Below are 24,939 nucleotides of genomic sequence, written 5' to 3'. Positions count from 1 at the left end.
AACTTCTTCAAACACACCAACATACCGGGATAGGGGTTAAGGAATTGGTTTAATGGTATTATTTGTACACTATGCTTCGCACGGGTGCAATGCTGATAGTAAATATACTATAGAATGTCTTTAAATACAACATTCACAGCTTTTTTGTCATTAGACAATACAAACCGGCCGGTACCGCCGCAACCGCTATGTCCCTGCATTTTAAGTCTGTAATATCTTCGAAAATATTCCTTTAAATTACATGCTGTAAAGGGCCATATTGATCTATATTAAATGCACAATGTATTTAAAAGTACTTAATTGGATAAGGATTAATGCTGTATTGCTTAAAATCGCTTCGTAAATAAGCCATTATTTCTCGTAAAAAGTAAAGGATAAAAAATGGTTATAGTGGGTTATCCCTAAGAGATAGACATATACCATCGCGGTCTTTTTTGTAGAACTTTTTAAGGTGTACAATACTGTAGTACATTATTTTGATCTATCTCGTAGGGTTCAGCCAGCGTTTGCAATGTAAGCGCAAAAAAATGTGTTTATTTACGACATCACATTACAAACCTCTAAAATTATCAATGTTTCTCTACTATATCATGCATGTATTATACATATAAACCTTCCTATTGAATTACTCTATCTATTAAAAAAAAAACGCAGTAAAATCCGTTGCGTAGTTTTAAAGATCTAAGCATACATAGGGACAGACAGCGGGAGAAATGCGTTGCATGATTTCGTTACATAGCAACTCGCATTGAACGAACTTACCCTACCGTGCGTAAAAAAATCCATGAATTTTTTCCACTTTATACAACATCTAAAGCAAATAGCAGATATTTATGTTTAATTAAATTTCACATTCTGACTCAAACTCAATCGATGTAGTTTTGCTAGTCGAAAGAACAACATGCAAGATAAGTTAAAAAAAGAAAAATGATTTTATTTAGCATTTCAGCGTGGTGAAAATTTCAGTTACGTAGGTACCTTTTCTAAAATATGAAGTTTTTCCCTTCTTCAATTCTGGATAATACTATATAATACTGAATACATAAAAAAAAGAAAAGCTAGCGCTTCTCAAGATCTGGAATACAATAAACAAATATTGACTTAAGAGGTATTGCTTTTCGATTTTGGAGCGTCACAAAATTGAGGTCGTAACTGTTAAGGGCATCGACTGTGTCATGGAATTGGAACATCACATAGGGGAATTTCCCTCAAGGAAGTTTAGGTATTTATTAGATGCATTCGTTCACCCATCCCTAAACTTATAATCGCAAAGGAAATTCCGAACGACACCGCGGCAAAAATGAAAATTAAATCAGAAATTCCCACCGCTAATACTTTATAGTTTCAAGCGCCACCATAATTCCTACCGCAACGGTATAATAACCAATTAAACTCTTACATCGACTGGAATAATTTTAATTAATTGGATTTTGGTAGATCTAGTTTGTGAGGACCTTCTTATGCTAACTGCAATTTAGCAGCAAACATCTACAGATGGTGACATATTATATTTACATTTTTTAATTATTATTTTTTGTTTCAGGATTATTATCGTGTTGGTCTTGGTGTTTCATCATGGGCAGTGTTTTTGGGGTAAGTGGTTGAAAGCCAAGTAATGTAAAACCAGGCAATGCGAGGTTCGAAAGTACTATTATCTGTTATCATTCATCAATTAGCGCATTTAAAAGTAATATCAATCAAGTGGAAAATGAAAATTTCAGTTTTTGAAAGATGTAATTTATCTATGTAGCTTTCCACGTGGATATTACAGTCGAACTTCAGTAACTACAACTCAAAATATTTTCTAGTAATATTTTTTTGTTACTATAAATCCTTTATGAATCGAGTTTTTAAGCGGAACTATTTTTACAATAAATTTTTAAATTTTGGCTTAGGCCTTCAGTATTAAGTTATGAGAAACAACAAAACAAATAGTTAGGTTAGGATCATGATGTTAGGGTAGGAAAAGACAACACGAATAAAGTACTTACATTGTCTGGCATCTTGGTCTTAACAACGTAATGTAGAAATAAGGTCTTCGAAACAAAAATGAAAAAGATTGACGCAAATTTTCCTTAACATGAATTTTCTTAAACTCGAGTATAAATGGTTGCATTTAAGAGGTTTCTGTAGAATAACTACGGACTATTTGAGGAATTCGCTTATTTATAAATATATACATTATTACGCCAATTATTGAAATTGGGAGAAAGTCGGTGAAGCTGTAAAAAAAACTAAAAGGCAATTCCCCGAAGAAAAGTTAAAAAGGAAAATGAAATACATACTCTGATTATTTCGTACTAAAAACTACTTTAAGGGGATCTAATGTAACAAACGGTAGGAAAGAACTCTATCGTAATAAACGCCAGACAAATCGTTTCTTGACGCAAAAATAAACCTGCTCATGAAGAAACAAATTTTTGGGTGCCTTGAACTGCTATTTTCCCTTTTCCCAGATCCCTTATTTTCTACATCTTTCACCGAATAACGTGCGTCCCTTTAACAATTACGATTAACAGTCAGAAACACAGAAATACACTTAAAACTTTCGATGTAAAATTACACGCTTAAATTAACCGGTCAGAAATTAATTAAAAGTATCCCGAAGTTTTTAATAAGCAAAACATTTACCAAAACTTTTTTAAATAAAATACTTTCTCGCTTATTGTTTTTTCTTTAGAAAAGAAAAAAACAGCCGCCTCGAATTTTTTTTAGGATATTTATGAATAAAAGAAATGACAATTTCTATTTCTCTTTCTGTTGGAAACTCATACATGTCTCCTAAGGAAACGGCTCAGACTGTAAAAGGACGTGTTACGGTTTCGAATTTGTTCCGATATGTGAAAAGAAGTAAGTAGATTTATTAGAAAAGAAAAAAAACGAGAGCTCATACTTGTTCAGTTTGCGAATGGTGTTCTTCAGAACGGAGAAATCCGGTCGATCTGCTGGATCCTCTGCCCAGCACCGCTTCATAATATTTTCAACGTCTTCCTCACAAGTTTCCGAAACAATCAACGGTCGTAACGGCTGCGATAGAAGCCCTTCCGGTTTGTTTTTAACAGCATCCACAATCTCTGAAAAGAAAATTAAACTTTATGAGATAGATCCGCGCGCCCAAAACATTTCAAACTGTGTACTAATTATTAATCATGGAAAAGTTTTACTATGCATTGTCAAAAAAGCGTCCAAATTTTAGTAAAAGTGAAAGAAGAAACATTTACTTAAGTGTTTGAAGCGATCTTCGAGAATAGCATTGCAGAAATCACAATTGAGGGTGCAATGCGGTCTTCTAACTTCAAGAAGAGGGCTAACGGCTCTTCTGGGAGATGTTGATGTACCCACATCACGTTCCCCAGCCTTATCGCCCGGAAGTGCTAAACTGATGGCACTTGAACTTGCCATTGTTTTCAGTAAATATCGTAATGTAAAGCGCCGAAACCGACTATGTTAGATGTTGACCATCTCCCTTGCCTACAATCTTTGAACTGACTGAAAGTTCAGCGGTAAAGGAGAAATCGATGGCTTTACGCTTTTGCGCCTGTACCTTCACTACTCCACGAAAAATATTATAGTTATAATCCTGAGATGAAACTGGATTATCTCCTGTGGTCGAAACGATTTCGATCCGATTTAATATCTTCTAAATTACTATCGACACCTTCCCAATTTACCAATTACCAAACTGTTCGAACATTACTTCAAATTTTCCAGCAAGATTACGTTGTTTGTTAATAAAATTGACTTTTCAAAACAAAACGTTTTTCTTTTTTAAAAATGTTTCTGTTAATTTCTTTACACTTGGAATCCAGTTTGATTCTAAAGGCATTGCCAAGTGCCAAATTTCATGTCATTTTTAAAATTAAATTATAATTACGACCGGACACTATCGGGATTTTCCTGAACGAGGTAACATTAGATCACTTTTGGTATCTGCTCGATTTTCACTCGCGATGAGTGAAGATATATGTACGTATACGATTTATGCGTCAAACTATACACATACCCAGTCTATTATCTCTAACAACCCCATTCAAACTTACGTGACAAATTTTATTTACTAGTCAGTTTTTACCTATTGTATCATAAAGTGAAATTCGCTAGCAGTTTCTGTTGTCAGAAAGTTTATGTATATATCGCATCGTCGCCCTGACGTTGGTTAAACAATGGAAACTTTTCAACTGGCTCATTCACGATAAAAATTATATACTTTTTTTGAAAACTTTTGATATTTCGCAGCTTTTCAAGACCTGGCTTTTTCTACCTGCCTTTTGAAATTCTTCCTACTACTTCTGAAGGGGTTGTTATTAATTTTCTTCAAATAGATTGTCAGATCGATGCTAACAAAGCTTACCTCGGCCCTAAAGTATTGTATTTTGAAAAGCGGCCTTAGTTTTGTTTTACAGCGAATGAAAGTTGTTTACTTTTTAATTGGAAAAATAACGAAATCTCAACAGCGAGTTCCAAGTAGACTTAAACCTTTAGTAGAATTATTGTGTTGTTTTTGAAAAAGTCATGCTAATTATTTGTTGTTCTTCTTTTACTTGTCCACGTTCTAAAACGAAAAGCTTTCTATTTCTAAAAATAAACCACATTATTATAAATTTTGGTGATCGTTTTTGAAGGATTTATTCAAATCAGAAAGTGCTAACGGCTTCTATTATAAATGTGACAATCGGGAATTTCGTCGTAAATATTTCAGCAAATGAGGTATTCATATTTACCATGCCTACACATTTTTGTACTGTCACACAGATTCTTTTTGAATCACTTCAGAAATGCAAATAAAAAATTAACGAACTTTACCTACTTGAGAAAATTTTCTGAAGAACGAGCAGTTTTCGTGACAAAATACATAACCAAACAAACATTTGCTAAATAAAGGACTAATTTTGCAAAAAATCAAAGATTTGATAACAATTAACAATCTCAAAGAACGATATTACCTATACAATTATTATATTACTCCATTAAGCAAGAAAATGTAAGTTGAAGTTCATTGTGTTTTCGCTTTAATTCAACAGAGTTTTGCACTTTGATAAGTGATAGCAATTAGAGGCAATCCAGGAATAAACTGATTGTGAGTTGAACTTAACTAACTGTTACTGGTACTAATCGTAAGTGAACTGCTACATACGTACATATGTCGGTTTCTAGATTAGCTGGGGTAATGATTTCTCGGTTGAATGAATAAAACAGAGGCATTGATTAGCTCAAATTTCAAAGCTCAGCCAGTGCTCGATATCAAAAAATAATCGCCGCTGCATGCGATCTTCCAATACACTTGCCTGACAAGTCCAAAGTGAATTATTAAACCAGCTGCATGTCGCATGAAATTACGAAAAAAAAAAAACACAATTGATTCTGAAATTTTCACGCCTCAGAGAAAATCCTCAACAAAATTATGTCCAAACAATTTCAATTAAACGAAAAGTGCTTAATTAATTACAAAGTGCTTTGCAATAGAGTAACAGGCCGAAGGGTTTACTTTATGACTTAAAAATAACACGGTTAAATTTAAAATGGTGACCTTTATTATCAGAGATGTGATTTATTTGCAATACAAAATAAAAATTACCTATTTTTATCGTTTCTAAGAAAAGCATTTTGTATTTTATTTAAAGTACTTTTCTATTTGTAAAATCCAAATGAATGAAAGCTGCTAACATTGACCATTGAAGGTATTAGAAGCTTAAAAAAAGACAAAGAAACATTCCATGAATGCCTTCTAATTCTTTAACTGAAGAGAGCCCCAAAAAATCTAAACTCCTTGAAAATGTTTAATCTAAAGTATTGGATCGATATTGTTTCCCAGGCTAAATAACATGGTCCATGGCATTTTGAATTGATATCAGCACCTGCTAAATCACCACTTATACCACCTTTAACAACGGACTACGAAATTCTATGAATTAAGACTAAACAGCCCGCAAAACAATATCGAATTGATATACGCCAGCTGAGTAAAACTGAAAACTGTAAGATATTGTGGTGTGTCAATAAATACCTATAATCCAAAATTCTTAGAAAACGATTCAAAAAAGTTCAGTTATTAATGAACCTAAAGCTAAAGAAACTGTGGATTCCAGTTCTTTCTCTTAAAAGACCAGAAACAAAATGGCGTTGTAAATATTTTGATATAAAATAATTGATGTTGATTTTACTTCAATAAAAATATTTGCAACCCTATTTTAGTTCTGGCCTTTCACGCTAAACAAACTATTCATTTGGCATCAGCGTCTTTTTTACAATTAAAACGGATGACAAAGGTAAATAAAGAAGCATATAGAAGAACTATTTGTTGCTGAACTTAAGAAACTATAATATAAAGATAGAAAAACTATATCTCAATCACTCCAAACAGAAAAATATGAATCATATTCAATCTTCGCAGCTGGTGTTACAGTACGAACACCACTTAAATAAACCAATATTTAAAAAATGTGCAAATGCATTCAAGATATTCTTAAAAATGTAGAAAATTAAATAGGTATACTACAAAAAAGTATTTTGAAAATACGTATTTTGCATTTAGCATTTAAAATACAAAAGGGAAATCTATTTTGTAATTTACATTTGAAATAACAAATTAAAAAAGTATTTGCATTTTGTATTTAAATATAGTTTTAAAAAAACATTTTGCAAATCTGTAATTATTATCTATACACTGTCACTTTCATGTCTTCAAAATTCCGTTGAGCTTTCGAATATCTAAACAAAATCGAGTAAGCTACAAATTAAACGTTCACGATTATTTGTCAAATTTCCTAGTACAGTAGAAAAGGTTTATCTTTAAGTAATCTCGAACGGTATTATCGACTTCTAGTTAAATGTAATTAATAGTTAATTGTTTCGCGTAATTATTAACCGGACTTTCACTGGTACTTTCGTTCTCTAACGATTTCGCCCTTAAACAGTAACTGGCACATTTTAAGTGCGCTATTTCTTCCCTTTATCTTTTATCGCCCTTTAAAATAAGTGCTTAGTCACGTCTTTCCTTTCGTTAAGAAAAAAGCGAGATTCCATAAGCAGGCACGTTGTAAAGTTAGTAGTATTAACTTTGGTATTCCAAGTTTTCAACGTAAAAAGGATTTTGTATTGTTAATTGGGCTTTATTCGCTTTTGATGTTACTTATCCTGTCTGACCCTTGCTCTCACATCTAATGCCCCTTTGTACCTGTATGTCTTTTAATCAATAATTCATACGTATTAAATATGCACCTTTATGTCATAGGCAGATAGTCAAATTAGGCGTTTTATAAAACGTCGCGGTTTTTAGAAAACGAATTTGCAAATTGTAAAACGTACAGAAAAGTAGCAAAATTTTACATTAAGAATAGCATAAGCACACGTTTTATCGTACGCTTGGGCGTTTTACTAAACGCCTAAAAGCACTTGAGCATATTGGGATCCGTCAAATGGGCATACACCATCTGGTGGCAAAATTTATAACTCGAATGAGGGAAAAATTTACATAGGAACTGTGCAAGCAAATTGTAAAATTGTTTATTAAAATAATAAAACACGTTAAAAAAGTAAAAATTTCTTTGATGATGGAGTCGACGAAGTTTTCTTCTAAAGTTAAATCAAATAAAAAGTTAATATGTTCAGTGAAAAGCTGCAATAGCACTTCAGACATAGATCTTCACTCTTCACCTACATTAACTACTTTCCAATAAAAACTAACCGTTTTATATATGTAAAAAATATATTCGGAAAATTAGAGAAAAAAGTAAACTAATAGAAGCTTGGATGAAAGCAGTAGGTATCAAAGAAGTGAATTCCAAAATAAAAATTTGTTCACGTCATTTTAATAACCTTAATATTATTTCAGCAAGTATTTAATATGTTCAGTGAAAAGCTGCAATAGCACTTCATACATAGATCTTTACTCTTCACCTACATTAACTACTTTCCAATAAAAACTAACCGTTAAAAATATATTCGGAAAATTAGAGAAAGAAGTAAACTAATAGAAGCTTGGATGAAAGCAGTAGGTATCAAAGAAGTGAATTCCGGAATAAAAATTTGTTCACGTCATTTTAATGCACATGATTATATTTCAGCAAGTATTTACCACCAGCCATAACCTTAATATTTAAAACTAGAATCATACTAAAATTATAAAGTGAGAAATTATTTATTTCTGTGTAATTGATTTAACACAATTCTAATGATACGATATAAGTATTTTGAGGTTAAGAACCTACCTGCTACAATACAACAAAGATGCAATAATGTGTTTTCAACGTTCTCTTAAATCGGCTTTGCACGTGCAAGTTATTGATATGATATTGCTTAAATCACCCAGAATTACCTCACCAATTATATAACGTGAATCACTTTTTAAATCCGAAGTTTGTAAAAAGTAGGCAGTAAACTTGACGGAATTTGAAGGCTAACTTCCGGATTTGTTATTTCCGAATTTTATAATGTGATTGGCATTAAAAACACGCTCACCTTCAACGAAATTTCCTTTCCCAGGCTTTGTGTCAACCCAATCACATATTGTGTCAAAACTTATCATTTTATCGTAATTTAAAAACTTGGAAATCGCACGGTACACTATAGGAACTACGATAAATTTTCCCTAATCGGCGCCATGTTTTTAGGCTCCTCCCATTTGACGGATCCCAATAGGTTTGACATTATATTTTGAAATTATTTTCTGTTTGGAATTTTTGTGTTTTCATTATTTGGTTAAAACTTTCATTGCGGAATTACCCTTCATATTCGGAACCGAAGTTGACAGGGTAGTGAATGGCCTTGCACTACACTAAACAAATGTTTATAGTCAGGGGGAGGGGTGGAGAATGGTTGAAAATCCAATGTTTGAAAAACTGCTAACTTAACTTTTTGACTTTTTTGTGAGACTCTAAACAAAACTTTATTATTATTTTATTGTATTTAATACATACAAGGGTTATTGTAAGACAGTGCAAACATGGACCCATATGCATCTATGCGAGTTTTATAAAAGGCCTAGCCTCTATATGTTATAAAATATTTAATTTTGCTGTGTACTGAAGAAATAATTGCCTAATCTTTTGGCTTTCTTGCTTAAAATTAATTTGTTCCCCTAATACGTTACGACATTAATCGTAAATATTATAAACTTGCCTTACTTATCAAAGTCAAAAACACACTTAAAACATTTATGTGAATATGTATCAGCTTACCTTTAGGTGTCATGTGTACTGAATCCCCTAAATAGAAGACCCCCTGGCGTGTAAATATTTCGTGAACGATAATTGCAAAAGAATAGACGTCGCCCTTTTGAGTTCCTTCCTTTGGTGGATTATCCATTCTAAGTAACTCCGGTGCCGTCCACAACTGTCCTAAAATTAAAAAGTTAGATACGAAACGAGTTATTAATTTTGAAAAACGTACATTAAAATAACAACAATGGAGGACTCACTTTGCCAATATGAATAAGAATTTTCGTCGTCAGTGAAATCGTCGTGTGCGTATGATCTTAGAAAGTGTAATCCAAAATCGGTTATTTTTAACGTGAATCTGCTATCGACAACGCAGTTTGAAGACTTAAGAGATCCGTGTGATTTTATGTCACTCGAATGGAGATAGTGCATACCCCGTGTGATGTCTTGAATAAGGGACATGCGAAATAACCAATCCAGTTTAACCTTTTCGTTTTCTAAAATATCTTCGAGACTTCCCCGGGGACAATACTCAGTCAAGATGCAACAGTGTGGACTGTCCAAACAAGCACCATAAAACTTAACCAAATGATCATTAGACAAATCTTTCATCACTTTTAATTCCAGTAACTGCGATCGATTCAGTTCTATTTTATTATCTTGTAACTTTTTTACAGCCACTCGTATCCCTTTATAAAAAGCAATTGGAACGTAAATTTGTCTATCACCAGCTAAACTCAGCCCTTCTATTTCCGATTGGAACGTCTGAAAACGTAATCCAAAATTTTACAATGTAGTCTAATTCTAAAATATGTAATTCCTAATGCTATTTCTACTATAAAAAATGTGTTTTGAACTATTTAGTACTGATTCGAACCTAAGCCAAAAGTTTCGTACCCCTATGCTGAGTCTTTTTGCTAAAGATTCCGTCGAATGATAACTACCGCGCCCCCTTGTATTTGGCAACCAAACGATATCTTCCCAGTGTATCTTCCATGTCATTGAAGCAATTTCAGCCTCTAACTTGTAATGCCTTAAAAAGAAAACGAAACCTGCTATTAAAATGTTTTAATTCATAAAAACATGAAATCATATTCAGAAAACTAACTATAAATGAAGCTACACAATAAATGTAGTCTAAACTCTCTATAACGAAACAGGACCAGGCACTCTATTTCATTGTAGTATTTAATTTTTAATGCTCAACATTGAACCAAATTATGATGATTAGTAAAAAGCGTCCCCCAATGTTACTTTATTTCTCCTATCACTGGTACTCAACCAACTTTTTCGTACATATGTTATTAGAAATGTATGTAATTTAGGAATTTTATACGACTTTTAAAATGTCAAGCTGATTGAGGAAACGTGTAAAATATTTTTTGCCTTATTTAAATGGATATTTACGGCAAAAACGAAATTCGAAAGGTTCGAGCAAATTGGTGATTGGTTTTTAGTAAAATTTATTATTTTTTGAATTATGGTGAATTTGCAAGAGCATCGCCCAAAGAGGGTAAGGAGGCAAGAAAAACTAAAACCCCACTATAGATTTAACTCCCATTTAAAGGTTATAAACNATATATTGCTTACGGTTAAATAAAGAATTGATTGCAACAACGGCGTAGCTAAACCGAACGTGAGCGTAGGCGACAGTGCTAATAAATTGAACTCCACAAAACGTTACGATACGGCTGATATATGTAAGAAAAACTAAACGAGTCTGGGAATCCCATATATGTTAATGTTAATTCACAAGTTGAGAAAATGTGACTCTTATACTCACAAAGTCCTTTTTTCTACCACTGGGAATGTGTGTAAAAAAATTCATGATAATTGGTTGAGTAGGCGCAAAACGGTAGCAAACAAAAAAATTAACATTTACAATATTTTTTAGGATTTTACAAGTTAAAATTTTATAAATTTTTCTGGAATTATATAAAGTTACATACATTTTCAATAACACATACATACGTATGTATGTGCGTATATAAAGTTTTTTTTTCAACCAGCAGTTTATGAGTTATAAAGTAAAGCATCCAAGTTCAAGCTAAAATAAAGTCTACGTTGTAGGGTATTTTACGTAATAACGGGGTAAATAACAGAGATTTTATACTATATTTTTGTTTCTATTTTGTAGAATTTAGAGAGAAAAGAAGAGCAAGCATTAATATCCTTCAAAGGAAATTTATTCATCATTGTCCTACAAATTGCCAGCGTATAATTTTGACTTATTGATTCACACAAAACATAATGGCACTGGCCCATTTCCCGAGCTTTGGCCAGCGATACACAACCCAAATATATTCTCCGAGTTGTTCTTAATTCCAAATCAGTAAAAGCCTGCATGTAACATAGTGTAAAAAACGATATTGATAAAATCATTAAAATAGCACAGTTACATTATTGTTTTATTAAAAAGTGAATGGATTTATAAAACAAAGAAACCGTGTCATTTTAATTAGTAGAGTCGGAATCCATCGAAATTAAATTGAATTTAATGAATTGATGTACACATATGTAACTTTTGTAATGATAAAATTACAATGAAATAATTGCATACGCAATGGAAAAATACCATCGGTAGTGGAAATTAATTCTTACCTGTACAGGAAAGTTGATAAAATAATGAGTGCTACTCCTGATGTAACACAAACTACTATTAGAACAATATTCACTTCGGCTAAAAGAAAAACGAAATGATTTATTTTGTTATATACTCAATATATATATATAGTAGAGTAGAACTTATCTTCCTTATTTTCGAATTTTATGTTGGGCATTTCCTGAAAGCTTTGAAAAAATGTGTTGTCACGTATTTAAATTTTTGTCAAGCTCACAAATAGTACCTAACAAAAAACTCTTAAACTTTTACCACAATTGAAGCTTTCTGCTTTAAAGTATTTATAAACTAATTCTTTTTTTTTCCTATTGAGTCTTCTACGTTTCTATCATTGTAGCAAATAACAACGCTAATAATTTCGTTAGTTTACTATTTTATTTTTCAACGCTTAAAGCTACTTTCTTGAAGCTCATTATTTAATGTTCTTTATTAATAATGTTTTACAACTTTTAAAAAATAAATGTAGGATTTTATTGATGAGATTATAATTTCGAGCACACGCGATTTCTACTGTAATATAACTTGGCAGGATTGTTATCTACATCATATCTACGCTAATATTATAAAAATGTTAATTTTATAAGTTCGGATGTCGGAAGTAATCTATGAAACTACTTATTCGATTTCAAAAATTCTTTCACCAATATTAAGAGTGCACCTTAAGGACGGATATAACCTATACAGGGTGTTTCTAAAATATGTAGGAAGATTGCAGGCCACTATAAAACCAAAACCACCGTTTTCTAGAAAAACGTATCTGAAAGTAAAGGCAGGGATCAGTCCGGCGCTGGTGCGATCACACAGGGAAATACGACATTGCAACGGCGCATTCAATCAACTGCCACTTAGCAGCGTCCGTGTTGTATTTCTTCTGTAATTTTGTACTCATATATTGCTTGTTATTTGTTAGATTAGACTAAGTGTGATTGACGATGATTAACTTTACAGTGAATTCTTTGTTCTTTTAACGTTTTAGGCTTGTATTACGAATGCATTTACACAATCAAAGTCACTAAAACTAGGTCAATGTGTTAGTGTCATTGTTCAGTGCAGAATATTATGCAATGAGTGAGTTTCTAGATGAACATTTTTCTTTGCGCTGTTTGACTTCTTTGTAAGGTGTTGTAAGGAACAGCGCGTGTATCGAACGCCAGTGTAGAGCACTAATGATTTATAGGACCGTGTATGATCGCTGCAAATGAAGTACGTCAAATGCCTGACGTTTTTGCGATACTGAGAAATTGTTTTTCTTGTGTACTTACGTATGTGTGTGTTTACTGGTGTTGTTATTAATTCTTTCTAATGAAAGGATTGAACTATTGGCGAACCACCCATAAAAAAAAGAAACGCATCTTGGCAACACCACAATGGTGATTTTGAAAAATACAATTACCGTTACCTATCCAGAGGATATTAATTTACCTATTAAAGTTTACATGACGTTAATTTTATCTTTCTTTTGTGTCCTTAATACCATGTTGAGGTGTACTATAAATACCATACAGCTATGAACAAAGTAGTTGTTAATTGTTATCGCAGTGGGCGTCTAAGATTGTTATGTGTAGTAGCGTAGTATCTAGTAAGCTGTCGATTAGTAGTTTCACAACCGTCACTGTTTACATTTTTCATCGGTGTAGCTATTTCGCAATTTCTCTATGTGTTGCCAATTCACGCCCAGGGTCGGATTCGTCTGATTTTTTTTGTCCCTTAACCACGCTATTTTACTCACTGTGCGATTCCCTATTGCATCTGGTTACCACCCTCCAAAGTTTGCTACTTATTTCAGAAACACCGTGTATATTATTTCGTTATATGATATGGCTTTTCATGCGAGTATATGTTAATGTTAATTCACAAGTTGAGAAAATGTGACTCTTATACTCACAAACTGAATTCCGAGAGGGCGAAGCTTGAAAATTTCCGGAAGATGCCCAACATAAAATTCTGAAATTGATGTAGGTATGTATGTGTAAGGACCACTCTGATATGTACATATTATGACTTACAGGGGCATTTTGAATTGTCATATCCACATGTTGGAATATCGGATGGAGCATTCCCAGCGACCCAAGTGATATTTTTAACGTACTGAACGGTTTTAGTTCTTGTTTGATAATAAGCTACAGAGTGTATCATATTTGAATTGTTCAATTGCATCAGAGCATATTCCACAACTCTTAGTCCATTACAATTCATGGTTATATTTTCGCGTCTACCTAGGCAAGTAAAAATTAATGATGGAAAACTTGTACAACTGTTTCATTGCTTATTCGTTGTTGTTTTGGCCATTTCCAAAAACATCTCACCTTCAAACTGCATACCAAATGCAGTCGATACAACATCTGTACCTTTAATGGTTTGATTCGGTCGCGCGTAACCGTCTTCATCAGTTTTTATTAATTTATTCAAAGCATTTGAATACAGCATCATTCCGTCGTAAACCCCATCTAAAAATATTTTCCCTCGGTCGCCATCTACCGTCGAGTTCATTTCGGCGTAATTAGCCTCAATCGATGGCGTTAAAATAAAGGTGGACTTGTATGCCTTTTTTGCTTTTTGGTTTCTCTCGTTTGTATCGCTTGGATCGTACCAAGGCTGAGATGGGATGGGAGCGCTACGAAAATTTACATGTTTTTACCTTTCATTTTCGAATAAAACTGACGTACTTGTTGTATAACTCGAAAGAAAAGAAAATATATTCTCCTTTGTCCATCATACCAATTTCTTCTGCAGCGATCAAAATTTCTCTCACATTCTGATAATCTCCACAAATCGATATAACTGCAAGAGAGTGTTTGTAATTTTGCCGCTTATTCTTATTTTCCAAAACGACTTGAAAGATTTTTTTTCACCTACTTCCGTATCTGACGCCAACCCTTTCTCGAAGAAATTCTTTATACCCAACCGAATTCAACTCTAAATCTCCATCAAGATATGCTAAGCGTTCGATCTGAGACAGTTCATTTATAACACTTTTAGCTAATAAATAGCAACTTTCTGACCCCGCTACTTCATTTTGATTAGATTTTAAATACAACAGTGCTATACTTGCCCATCCATATCTGAAATATATAGAGAGATGTATGTGCAAAATGGTTATATAAAAGTATTTAAATACAAAATGCAAATACTTTTTTGATTTGTTATTTCAAATGTAAAATACAAAATATAGGGTTGTTCGGAAAGTCATTTCGTTTCTTCCCGACAGAGGATTTAATTGTATTCTTTTGCACCCAACTTCACATTTAAGCCGTATAATTTTTATATGCTTTGAGAGCTCATANATCGTAAAAAATTAAAAAGGTAAGTTTTTAAACATGCAAATATTTCTTAAAATGATTTTCAGAATAGGTTAGTGCTTATTTAGGCTTTCAATTCTAAATGCTTTTTCCAATAATGTAAATTGTTTGTTTTTTCATTCATTATTTGCTCTTGTACAAGTGAATACGCATTTAACGATTAAACTTTAAAAACTCAGGTAGATAATTGTGATGATGAATAACAACTTGCTGCAATCGCATTCTTTCCATAATGATACAATTTTTAACTCAGTTAATTTAATTAATTATCGTTTATGACTCTCTATGCCTGTAAAGATTATTATTTCAATTATTTTTCGAACAATTATAATTTCAATACCTTAATATCTTTATGAAATTGACATCGCGTGAGTGGTCTTTATCTAAATTGCAGCACTTGTTCATCATTTTTTAGACACAAAGTAAACATTAGCAACAGCTTACTTACAATAAATTGCGTAGTATATATATGCCGTTTTTTTATTAAACGGGTAATTATTCTTTATCTGGAGACACAGGCACTTCAACGAATTGCGTGATTAGGTAATACTCGTGTACTTTTATAATTTATCGAAATAATTGAGTTTGCAAGAAAATTCTAACTGCGCAATTACAGAATTTATTAAATAGTCAAAATTACAGTTTTTGTCTGATAGGTACTGTAAGAAACTATTAAATTGATCGTGTTTCGATCTATTTTGATTACAACTATTTTATTGTCAATATCAGTATTAATTTTATTTAAGGCTATCTACTAATTAAAGTTTGAAATCAAGCAATTTTGAAGGTAGCAATAACCATATCAGTAATGCATTTAGATCGAAAATTTCTAACGAATTTACAGTAACGAGTGAAGCGTAAGTTCATCAGGTTTTGTGGTGTAGGATGACTTGATGAACAACATCAAAAATTAACACCGCAAATTGAATAAAAAAGTGCAAAATGGTTTATTTAAAGTATTTAAATACAAAATGCAAATACTTTTTTGATTTGTTACTTCACATGTAAAATACAAAATAGATTTCCCTTTCGTATTTTAAATGCTAAATGCAAAATACGTATTTTCAAAATACTTTTTTCCAATAAATAGTTTTTCGTAATGCCGGTTTAATTTTCTACATTTACTAAAGTATAAAATATTTTTTAAGAAAACCTTGCAGGCATTTGCTTTTTTTTTAAATATTGGAGTTTTTCTGCACTAATAGTGAGTGATGTTTGCACTATATCACCAGCTTAGTAGATTGAGTATGATTCATATTGTTCTGATTGAAGTGATTGAGATAGAATTTTTCTATCTTTATGTTATAGTTTCTTTAGTTCAGCAACAAATAATTCTTCTATATGCTTCCTTATTTGCCTTTGTAACCGTTTTAATTGGAAAAAAGACACTATTGCCAAAATAATTTTATTGATGTAAAATCACCATCAATCATTTTATATCAAAATATTTACAACCTTATTTTGTTTTTTATCTATTACATATTGTAATAAGAGAAAGAAATGGAATCGATAGTTTCTTTAGCTTTGGGTTCATCTAATATCTAAGTGAAATTTTTCGAATCGTTTTCTAAGAATTTTGAATTATAGGTATTTATTGACACCACAATATCTTATAATTTTCAATTTTAGTGAGCTGGCGTCAATTCGATATTGTTTTGCGGGCTATTTTGTCGTAATTCACAGAATTTTGTAGTTTTATCAATTTGGAACTTCAAAATTCCATGTACCATGACATTGAACCTGGAAAACAATATCGGTCCAACACTTTAGATTAAACATTTCCAAGAAGTTTAGAATTTTTTGGGCAGTTATACGATTAGAAGGCACTTATGGAATATCTCTTTGTCCCTTTTTTAAGCTTCTAATACCTTCAATGGTCAATGTGAGCAGCTTTATACAATGTTTGATCGTTGATACTAGCAAAACTTTTAACGGCAAAAACGTATTTTGCATTTTACAAAAATAGAAAATACGTTCGGAAAAGTATTTTAGATAAAATACAAAATGCTTTTCTCAAAAAAGTATGTATTTAAATACAAGATAAAAATAGGTATTTCTTAATTTGTATTTGCATTTTAAATTATTTTTTCAAATAAGTCACTTCTCTGGAAATATATTGCTTACGGTTAAATAAAGAATTGATTGCAACAACGGCGTAGCTAAACCGAACGTGAGCGTAGGCGACAGTGCTAATAAATTGAACTCCACAAAACGTTACGATACGGCTGATATATGTAAGAAAAACTAAACGAGTCTGGGAATCCCATATATTTTTTTAAATAAGTTTCTGCCCTGAATACGACTTCTTTGGCTGGAGAACCCCATAACTGTTAGTGTTGCCAGATGACTGAATAAACGTTACCTATGACGTACGACTTTTTCTTTAATGGCGATGCCAACGTCCCGACGCCTAGCTACGCCTGCGGGTCGCAACAATTGTTTTTTCACTTACTTCTGCATGATAAATAAAAAGAATTCCGAAAGCGATCTGTAATCTACCATTCCGGAATTTAGGATCATGTAATACTCGTCAGTGCAAGATATTTTTTGCTGAGTAAAATCGAAAACAAATCCACCTGGCGTTATCAAAGGTGTACCATAATTTCCTAAGAACTTGACAATTCTTCCTGCGCTGGCTTAAAAATTTTAAATAACATTATAGTATTTGTTATAAGTCACATTCGTTTCGGTTTTATTTGTTTTTAAAAAGGCGCACATGTAGATGTAGAAATAATATTCTATTAGTCTGTTAGTTTTTCTTATCAGAAATTAACTTTTCGTTTCTATTTTATTTATTTTAATAATGAAAGTGTATAAAATAAGATGCGATAACGATTAGGCAGCTACTTACTACCTTCGATTTTNACAATAAAGAATAACATATAATTTAATTAAATGAAACGTAAACAAAAAAAAATCAACATTTTCTTTCTCCTTTCCGTTTCAAAATTAGCATTTCCTTTATTACAATAAGTCACATTCGTTAAGGTTTTATTTGTTTTTAAAAAGGCGCACATGTAGATGTAGAAATAATATTCTATTAGTCTGTTAGTTTTTCTTATCAGAAATTAACTTTTCGTTTCTATTTTATTTATTTTAATAATGAAAGTGTATAAAATAAGATGCGATAACGATTAGGCAGCTACTTACTACCTTCGATTTTAAATTTAAATGAAAACAATATTGACATGATAACTGCTATCAGTTCTATAAATAGAATAATTATCAACTCAGATACGAAAAAATACAAATCTTAGCTTCACAACTAAATCGATCAAGAAAAATTAACAGTCAAGAAAATATGTTCACTAATCTATTTAGGAAAATATGAAAAATCATCACGAAATATTGTAAATTGGATACTTGTAACATTATCAATGTATGTACTAAAGTACTAGTATATTATCAGTGTAACCGGTAAATTAATAATAGTGCTGCAGTTAATGAGATAACAAAATTTTGTGTAATCGAACTGTCGAATTATAAAGCTAGGTGATTGCTCTTACTATTATACACGTAGATCGCAGTTTACAGCAGGTGGAAGCTATTGTTCAAAAATGATAACAAAATATATATGTATTTATCTTTCGTTATACAGAAATATCAATAAACTACTTGTGCCTCGGTTATCCCTGATTTTTGATAAAAAACCTCCGATACTTTCTACTTTCTTTGCAATATATTTACTTAGCGTTTCGAAGAAAAGGAGGGTGAATTTACAATCAGTAGCGTAGCCACGCAAGGGGAAGAATTAGGAGGGTTAAAACTCCCCCTCTACGGTTGGAATTTTTTGAAAATATAGTACGAGAAATTATTGCTGTTATATCAGCATTATGTTTCAAATTTTTAAAGTAAATAAAAACAGCCTATTACTCATTTTTATGTTATTAGATTGCAGCATTTTACGCTATCAGATTTTCGGATTTTTTTTATTGTAGTTTCTCCCCGTGTCCAAAAGGAAAATGGAATTCAGACTAATCTCGCACTCTCACTTTTCTATAATATACTAAAATCATTCCACAAAGATGACAAATATGCGGGGTGGAAATTAGGAGAACTAGGAAATAAGCATGATTGTCCCTTTATTTGAGAAGTGTAATAATGGAAATTGTAAGAACTCTAAGGAAGTAACATTATTAAGTATAAAGAAATTTAATAAATATAAGTAGAGATGTGCTAAATGTTTTTTTTTTTATTTGTTATTTCAAATATAAAATACAAAATAGATTTCCCTTTTGAGAGACCTAGGATGGAACCGGGGATATGTCCACTACAGAAGTGGAATGAATAGGAAAAAAGAAGAGATGGAGAATTAGTCAATAGTATAATATTTATGTATAGTAGTATAGGGATAATAAAATATCAACAGAAACAAAATGAATGATTGCATTGATAATTGTCTTACACCATTTGCAAAAGAATTGCAACCACGATTATAAAATAACAAAAATTTGTTATCACATCATGACTTTCATAATCTTGATATGCAGATGTTACACGATGATGTTTCCAAAAAACATTTACGCTTAAATGAATTTCTTCAAGACTTACCTAGACAATAGTCACAGATTAATCCAAACATAACATGGATGCATGCTTCAGTGTAGGAATATAATGCTCCTAGTGTCGCATACTCCTGATTGCATTGATCGTCGTATTTATAATATTTTATTATTGTATTAGGTGGAAATAATCCCATATTTCTTGCGGCTTCTTCAGCCTCTTGCATATTTTCTAAGGCCTACGCAAAGATAAAAATAATTTACTTTTAAAATTTTCCTGGCGTATAATAATTCAGTTAAACATATGACATCGCATAAGTTCCATAAGTGAACTTTTGAGCAAAATTTAGATTTTTTGATCAGAACATGTAGAAATGTAAAAAAAATCTAGGCACTTAAGCGTTAAAAGGTTTACAATAACACCAACGTTTCGTCTCTAATCGGGAACTTTATCAAGACTACAATGTTCTTAGTTATTCTTCAGATAAATGGATGCTGACGACTGATAGGGAGTATATGAAAACTTTAATTGAACTGACTGTTTCATATTAGAACTAAGTAAAAAAAGAAACGTTTACGAACTGTTTGACAAGAATTAAAATTTGTAATGGATCTAGGAGACACGGCAACTTCAAATAGGTATGGATGAAAAAAGTATGAAATATTTCAGACCATCACAGTGTTGACGTAGGAGGCAGATTAAAATATGAATGCAACCAATTCAATAAATATATGGAATTAACCACACAAATTCAAATAAAAGCGAATGTTTAAAATATCCAAAATTTAAATTTAATCTGTAAAAGATCTTTTACCAAATTTGTATACCTTTCTAAAAATCTATTGACTTAATAATGCGATTAAGAAGTTCTGATGCTAAAAGAGCTTTCTCCACTAAACTAATATTTATAAAAAATTGAGACAGGTCTACTATAAAAAGCAAGAGAGACTAAATTATTTGTCCATTCTCTCCTTTGAAAGTGGCAATTATGCAGATTAACATTCAAATGTAGAAGACAGTTTATAGCATAACATATTTTTAATAGGTTGCTCAAGAAGTTTTGTCCTTCGTTAACGATGTTTGGAAGGTAAAAATTTGAAGGAACGTTCCTCATTCAATTCTAAAACTCCTGTAAAAATTACAAATCGATTCACTAAACCGTTAAAAAGTTATTGAAATTTTAAAAAATTGTAATCTTACACGTCATTTTATGGAGATTCGTTAACTGAACAGATTAAATTTATTTTTTTTAACAGAAAAAAAGCTACCAGAAATATCAAACTTTTATAATAAGTAACTTGAACTCTGGAGAATCACTTTAGCGTAAGGTTATTCAAATTCACTAAATGGTTATCGAGGAAAAAATTAGAAATTAGCTGAAAATCTCGTTTTTACTTGATAATATAATGGTAATATTTATAATTGTCTGAAATAATGCAATTTTACAGTTTTAATTATTATTTAAACATATTAAAAAGTTTTACGCTCATTATTAATAAAAATTGAAACTAAATATTTTTTTGTTTCGAAGTTGAAATCAAGGCATATTCACTGCCAAAAGTCAGTTAAAAGTTTTCCATATTATTCGTTATTTCTTATTCTATTCAAAGTTTTTGGTCAAATTCCAAATTTTCTCTCAAACCGTATACTTCTTTTTTTAGTATAGATAGTATTTATTTACTTCATGATATGTTGCAAAACCTAATTAATCTCGAATTTCTAATTTTATGTACCTACTACTCTTGCCTCCGATTGTACCTCCCAAACAACCTTAAGAAAAATACGATTTTATAGTTTGAAATGCATTTTATCATTCTTCCTATAATTCATGGATTCCACCCTGAAGTCAGAAGTCAAATAGGATACTTATCTTAATAAAAAAGTATTTTTTTCTTTTATAAATCAAGTGTTTTCGGTAAAGGTCTAAATGATTGCCTTCTGTGGTGGGGGTGGGGGAGTCGAAGGAGAAAGTCTCCCCACCACTGTACCATAAAAAGTTCGGTCTCACTCCCATAAAAAGTTATGGGGGTTCAAAGTTAATAAATATGCCAATTTTTGTACATTTCTAGGCATGTAAATATTTGTATACTCATTATTAAACAATATTCAAAGGTAATACTAATGGAAAAATACATAAAAATATTGAGAAAGTTATATAAAACATTATTTAAATATCTTTATCAATAGGTTAGGTTAGGTTATCGGATTCTGTTCAAGTGACCACCCTCTTTCGATCCCCCACCTCCACCCGCTTGAATGAATAATTAAAAAAATTAAATAAAAAGTCATCTAGACTTTTACCGTCTTTTCTTATGAATTTTTACATCCAGTTAGTCCAAAAAGTTACAATAATAATTTCCGTTTATTAGATAGGAGATAATCTACAAACAAAATTCTTTTGCATCCCAAAAAACTGTTTCTAACACCTTCATGACCGTTTTCTGGATTCTAACTTGCTTTGGAGCCGAAATCTGGGTTCACATCATTCCTTAGCATCATGTTTTAACTCAGGATAATGGTGATAGACTCAACACTCATATCTCATAATGCTCCAAATGTTATTTCATTTCATTTTATTTTATTTTTTTGCATGTTAAACAATACTTTTTGCAGGATATGTTTATAAAATAATATTGTATTTAAATTTGAATTTGCTGAGGCAATTAGGAATGAGAGGGCACATTGCATGTGGTGGTTATAAATATTTTTTTTGTAAATATGAAAAATTTAAAAAATAACTTTGTTTAAATAAAGCAAACTACTAATAGCATTATCTTGACAAAACTTGTTGAACAAGGTAGAAGAATACTGTAAAAATTATATTATTTTTTTTCACCCCCCGCCCCTCCATTCAATAATTTGCTACTGGAAACTTCTGAAATATAATTGACATCAGGCCCCAAAAATTTTGACACAAACTCATTTACGAAATATTGAAGAGAGTTTATCGTTTTCATTCTTAAATTTTGTTACATACACGGAGCCTGAATAACGAAGAAGTTAACCACCGAAAAACTGGCCCTTTCCCTTAAAATTACGCGATTTTAATTACCGTAAAAAGTATAAAGGAACAGAATTAATTGAATTCCACCTTAAAACACATACATTTTCAAAATCACAATTTCTTATAATAAATCATGAACTAATTCAAGTTTAGTCTCCATTTCGTATGATGACTTTAATGAGATAGCAAATATTTGCAAAACTGTGTCAAGCATGTATGCACTGACTAGGCTACTATTTGTTTTCTGTTGTGTTTGTATTTGATTTGAGTATGTAAGATCTACTTAGATTTAACTTTAGAAAAAAAGATTGGTTTCCATTTTCTTATTATTATAAATCCTTGTACTTACGTACTTGTACCAAAAAAGAATCTTTGGAGACGTCAAAAACTGAATACTACACTAAATTTAGAAGTTACTTCTTTATTTATCTTCTCATTATAAACGTTTCAAGCCGGAATATCGCTCGGTTTATGTATAAAATAAAAAGGAACTTATCCAAAAATAAATTTGGGAACTCCTACTCTAAAAATACAATATTTATTTATTTGTTCTACTAAAATCAAAATTGCTGCAAGTGAGAAAATTATTAATAAAAGAATGTAAGTCGAAATTTAAACTCTAGCGTGAGGTTCGCTGATAATTTTCAGTCAGTGAAATATAAAATCCATGTTTCTAAGTGTGGATTTATGATTGCAAAGAGGATAATTACTACTTAATAAAAAACAATTAAACGAATGTTTATGTACACACTACACTTTTAAAACAATATACAATTATAAGTGTTGTTGTTTGTAGGCTTATTTGAACTGCTTCTTTGTACTACGAATATTTCAAAAGAATGCCTTTTTTATTTTTTTGTAATACCATTGTAGTAAAATTTATGACGTGGCTAACACTTGAAATACTGATAATGACCCGAGAATTTAATTGACTCTAATACACTTACGATTAGAACATTAGGATGAAAGTAAAAGTCGTTTATCGCTACGAATACGTGCAGATAAAGTTTAAAGGTTCAACAGGTTTCCCTATTTTTAGTCTAAAACTGAAACCCACATAAACAGATATAACTTCATTTCTTCGTTATTTATAGTTAATATTTGAATGTAGGTGTAAATTGTGCTTAGGCTTTACTTTGATTTCAACAATGTTTTATCGAAAAGTCCATCGTTATCTACAATTGACCACTGCCATTCACTCGGATTTTTCTGATTACAAGAAAGCAATATTGCGTGAATATTCAAAAATATTGAAAACATTTAATGTCTTTCATGCGTTGACCTGTTTTTTGATTAGGACCAAAAAGGAAGTTGAATTTTGACATAGGTTTTTTGTCTTTTAATAAAATGTTTTTAGTGAGCGTACCTTTTCCATATTAACAATGTAAGAAGTGTTGGTTGGTAAGAGAATTCCTATACGTATTTCACATGTTTTGTTTTCGTCGCACATCGTTTCGCAAGTTCTATAAGTTCGATTGATACACCGTTGATTAGCACTCGAACACGAACTAACATTCCAAGCAGATGCCTGGACAGCAGTTTTGTATGGTGCAAGGTGAAGAAGGAGAACGGCAAGGAGGATGGTTGGAGTCACCGGCATGACAGCGGGGTACTTAGAGGACCGTTCCTCGAACAGTCGCCTCTGGTGAACTTTCATACTCCTCTGTCACCGTCACTAGCACCTCTTCTCTTCGGGAAAATTTTTTCGACTCTCAAAAAGCCCTTGGGGCTTCTCATAAGTACGGCGCCGTTGACATCACTAGAAATATTGCGCGATTGTGCTGTTACTGATACCCGCTGATATCATCGATAGAGACTTCACACTTATCGATGATAACGGACCTGAAATCGCTTAATTTATTTAGGGCAGTTAATAAAAACGAATATCATCAATTAATAAAATATTATACATTGACAGAAATCTGCTCCGGCTCGAACTGGGGAAGTACCAAAACGTAACAGTAGAACGACAATTCGTAAATTAAATTTAACGAAAAATAAAATATTGTTTAAACTTTCACACATTTTCGTTCATTAGAAAACTGCTTCAACGGCGTTGTGACTTTCTGAAGTTACGGCAATCATGCAAATAAAAAGTGTTGAAATTATTAACCCTGTTTTAAATTTTAAAGCAAAATATAAAAAGTCCTCCCAAGATTTCGTCCTATTCAAACATAACGCTTCCAAAGTAGGTGACAAGTGTGTATCAATCAATAAACGTAAAAAATTCGTTGTTTAATTCGATTATTTGCTTTTATTTTTCTTTTTTCTATTAAAATTAATGCCACTCATTCTGCGTCAGTATTATCAAAGTAATACTCAAAATCGTTTAATATTGATAGAACTTTTTCAAAAGCA

The 24,939-nt window shown here is 31.6% G+C and overlaps 1 protein-coding gene across 2 annotated transcripts; it reads right to left on the bottom strand.

Moving 5' to 3' along the window:
- Positions 1-2,809: 2,809 nt before the first annotated feature.
- On the bottom strand, positions 2,810-24,345 carry LOC108733837 (atrial natriuretic peptide receptor 1-like). Of its 2 annotated transcripts, XM_018465169.2 has the most exons (12): positions 23,948-24,345; positions 19,626-19,815; positions 17,527-17,710; positions 14,632-14,837; positions 14,442-14,556; positions 14,082-14,389; positions 13,782-13,991; positions 11,757-11,835; positions 10,053-10,188; positions 9,416-9,920; positions 9,177-9,335; positions 2,810-3,074 (listed from the first exon to the last, which is right to left on the bottom strand). In XM_018465169.2, exons 1-12 carry the CDS (start codon positions 24,236-24,238, stop codon positions 2,815-2,817), a joined length of 2,643 nt encoding a protein of 880 aa, XP_018320671.1. In that variant the 5' UTR covers positions 24,239-24,345; the 3' UTR covers positions 2,810-2,814. The 2 variants fall into 2 exon arrangements, with proteins under 2 accessions (XP_018320671.1, XP_018320672.1); XM_018465170.2 differs by lacking the exon at positions 2,810-3,074 and having other exon boundaries at positions 9,212-9,335; positions 9,388-9,920.
- Between the last annotated feature and the right edge of the window lie 594 nt (positions 24,346-24,939).

Source organism: Agrilus planipennis, unplaced genomic scaffold (genome assembly GCF_000699045.2).
Source record: "Agrilus planipennis isolate EAB-ADULT unplaced genomic scaffold, Apla_2.0 scaffold11, whole genome shotgun sequence".
Taxonomy (NCBI): Eukaryota; Metazoa; Arthropoda; class Insecta; order Coleoptera; family Buprestidae; genus Agrilus; species Agrilus planipennis.
This window is presented reverse-complemented; position numbering and strand designations above follow the sequence as displayed.

What these genes read in the sequence shown, in the direction of transcription:
- LOC108733837 (XM_018465169.2), bottom strand. Translation starts at nt 24,238, where the DNA reads ATGAAAGTTCACCAGAGGCGACTGTTCGAGGAACGGTCCTCTAAGTAC. An exon ending in TTCTTATTCATATTGGCAAA is followed by an intron (nt 9,336 to 9,415) that starts GTGAGTCCTCCA and finishes TTTTAATTTTAG; the next exon opens with GACAGTTGTGGACGGCACCG. An exon ending in AGTACACATGACACCTAAAG is followed by an intron (nt 3,075 to 9,176) that starts GTAAGCTGATAC and finishes TTTTCTTTTCAG; the next exon opens with AGATTGTGGATGCTGTTAAA.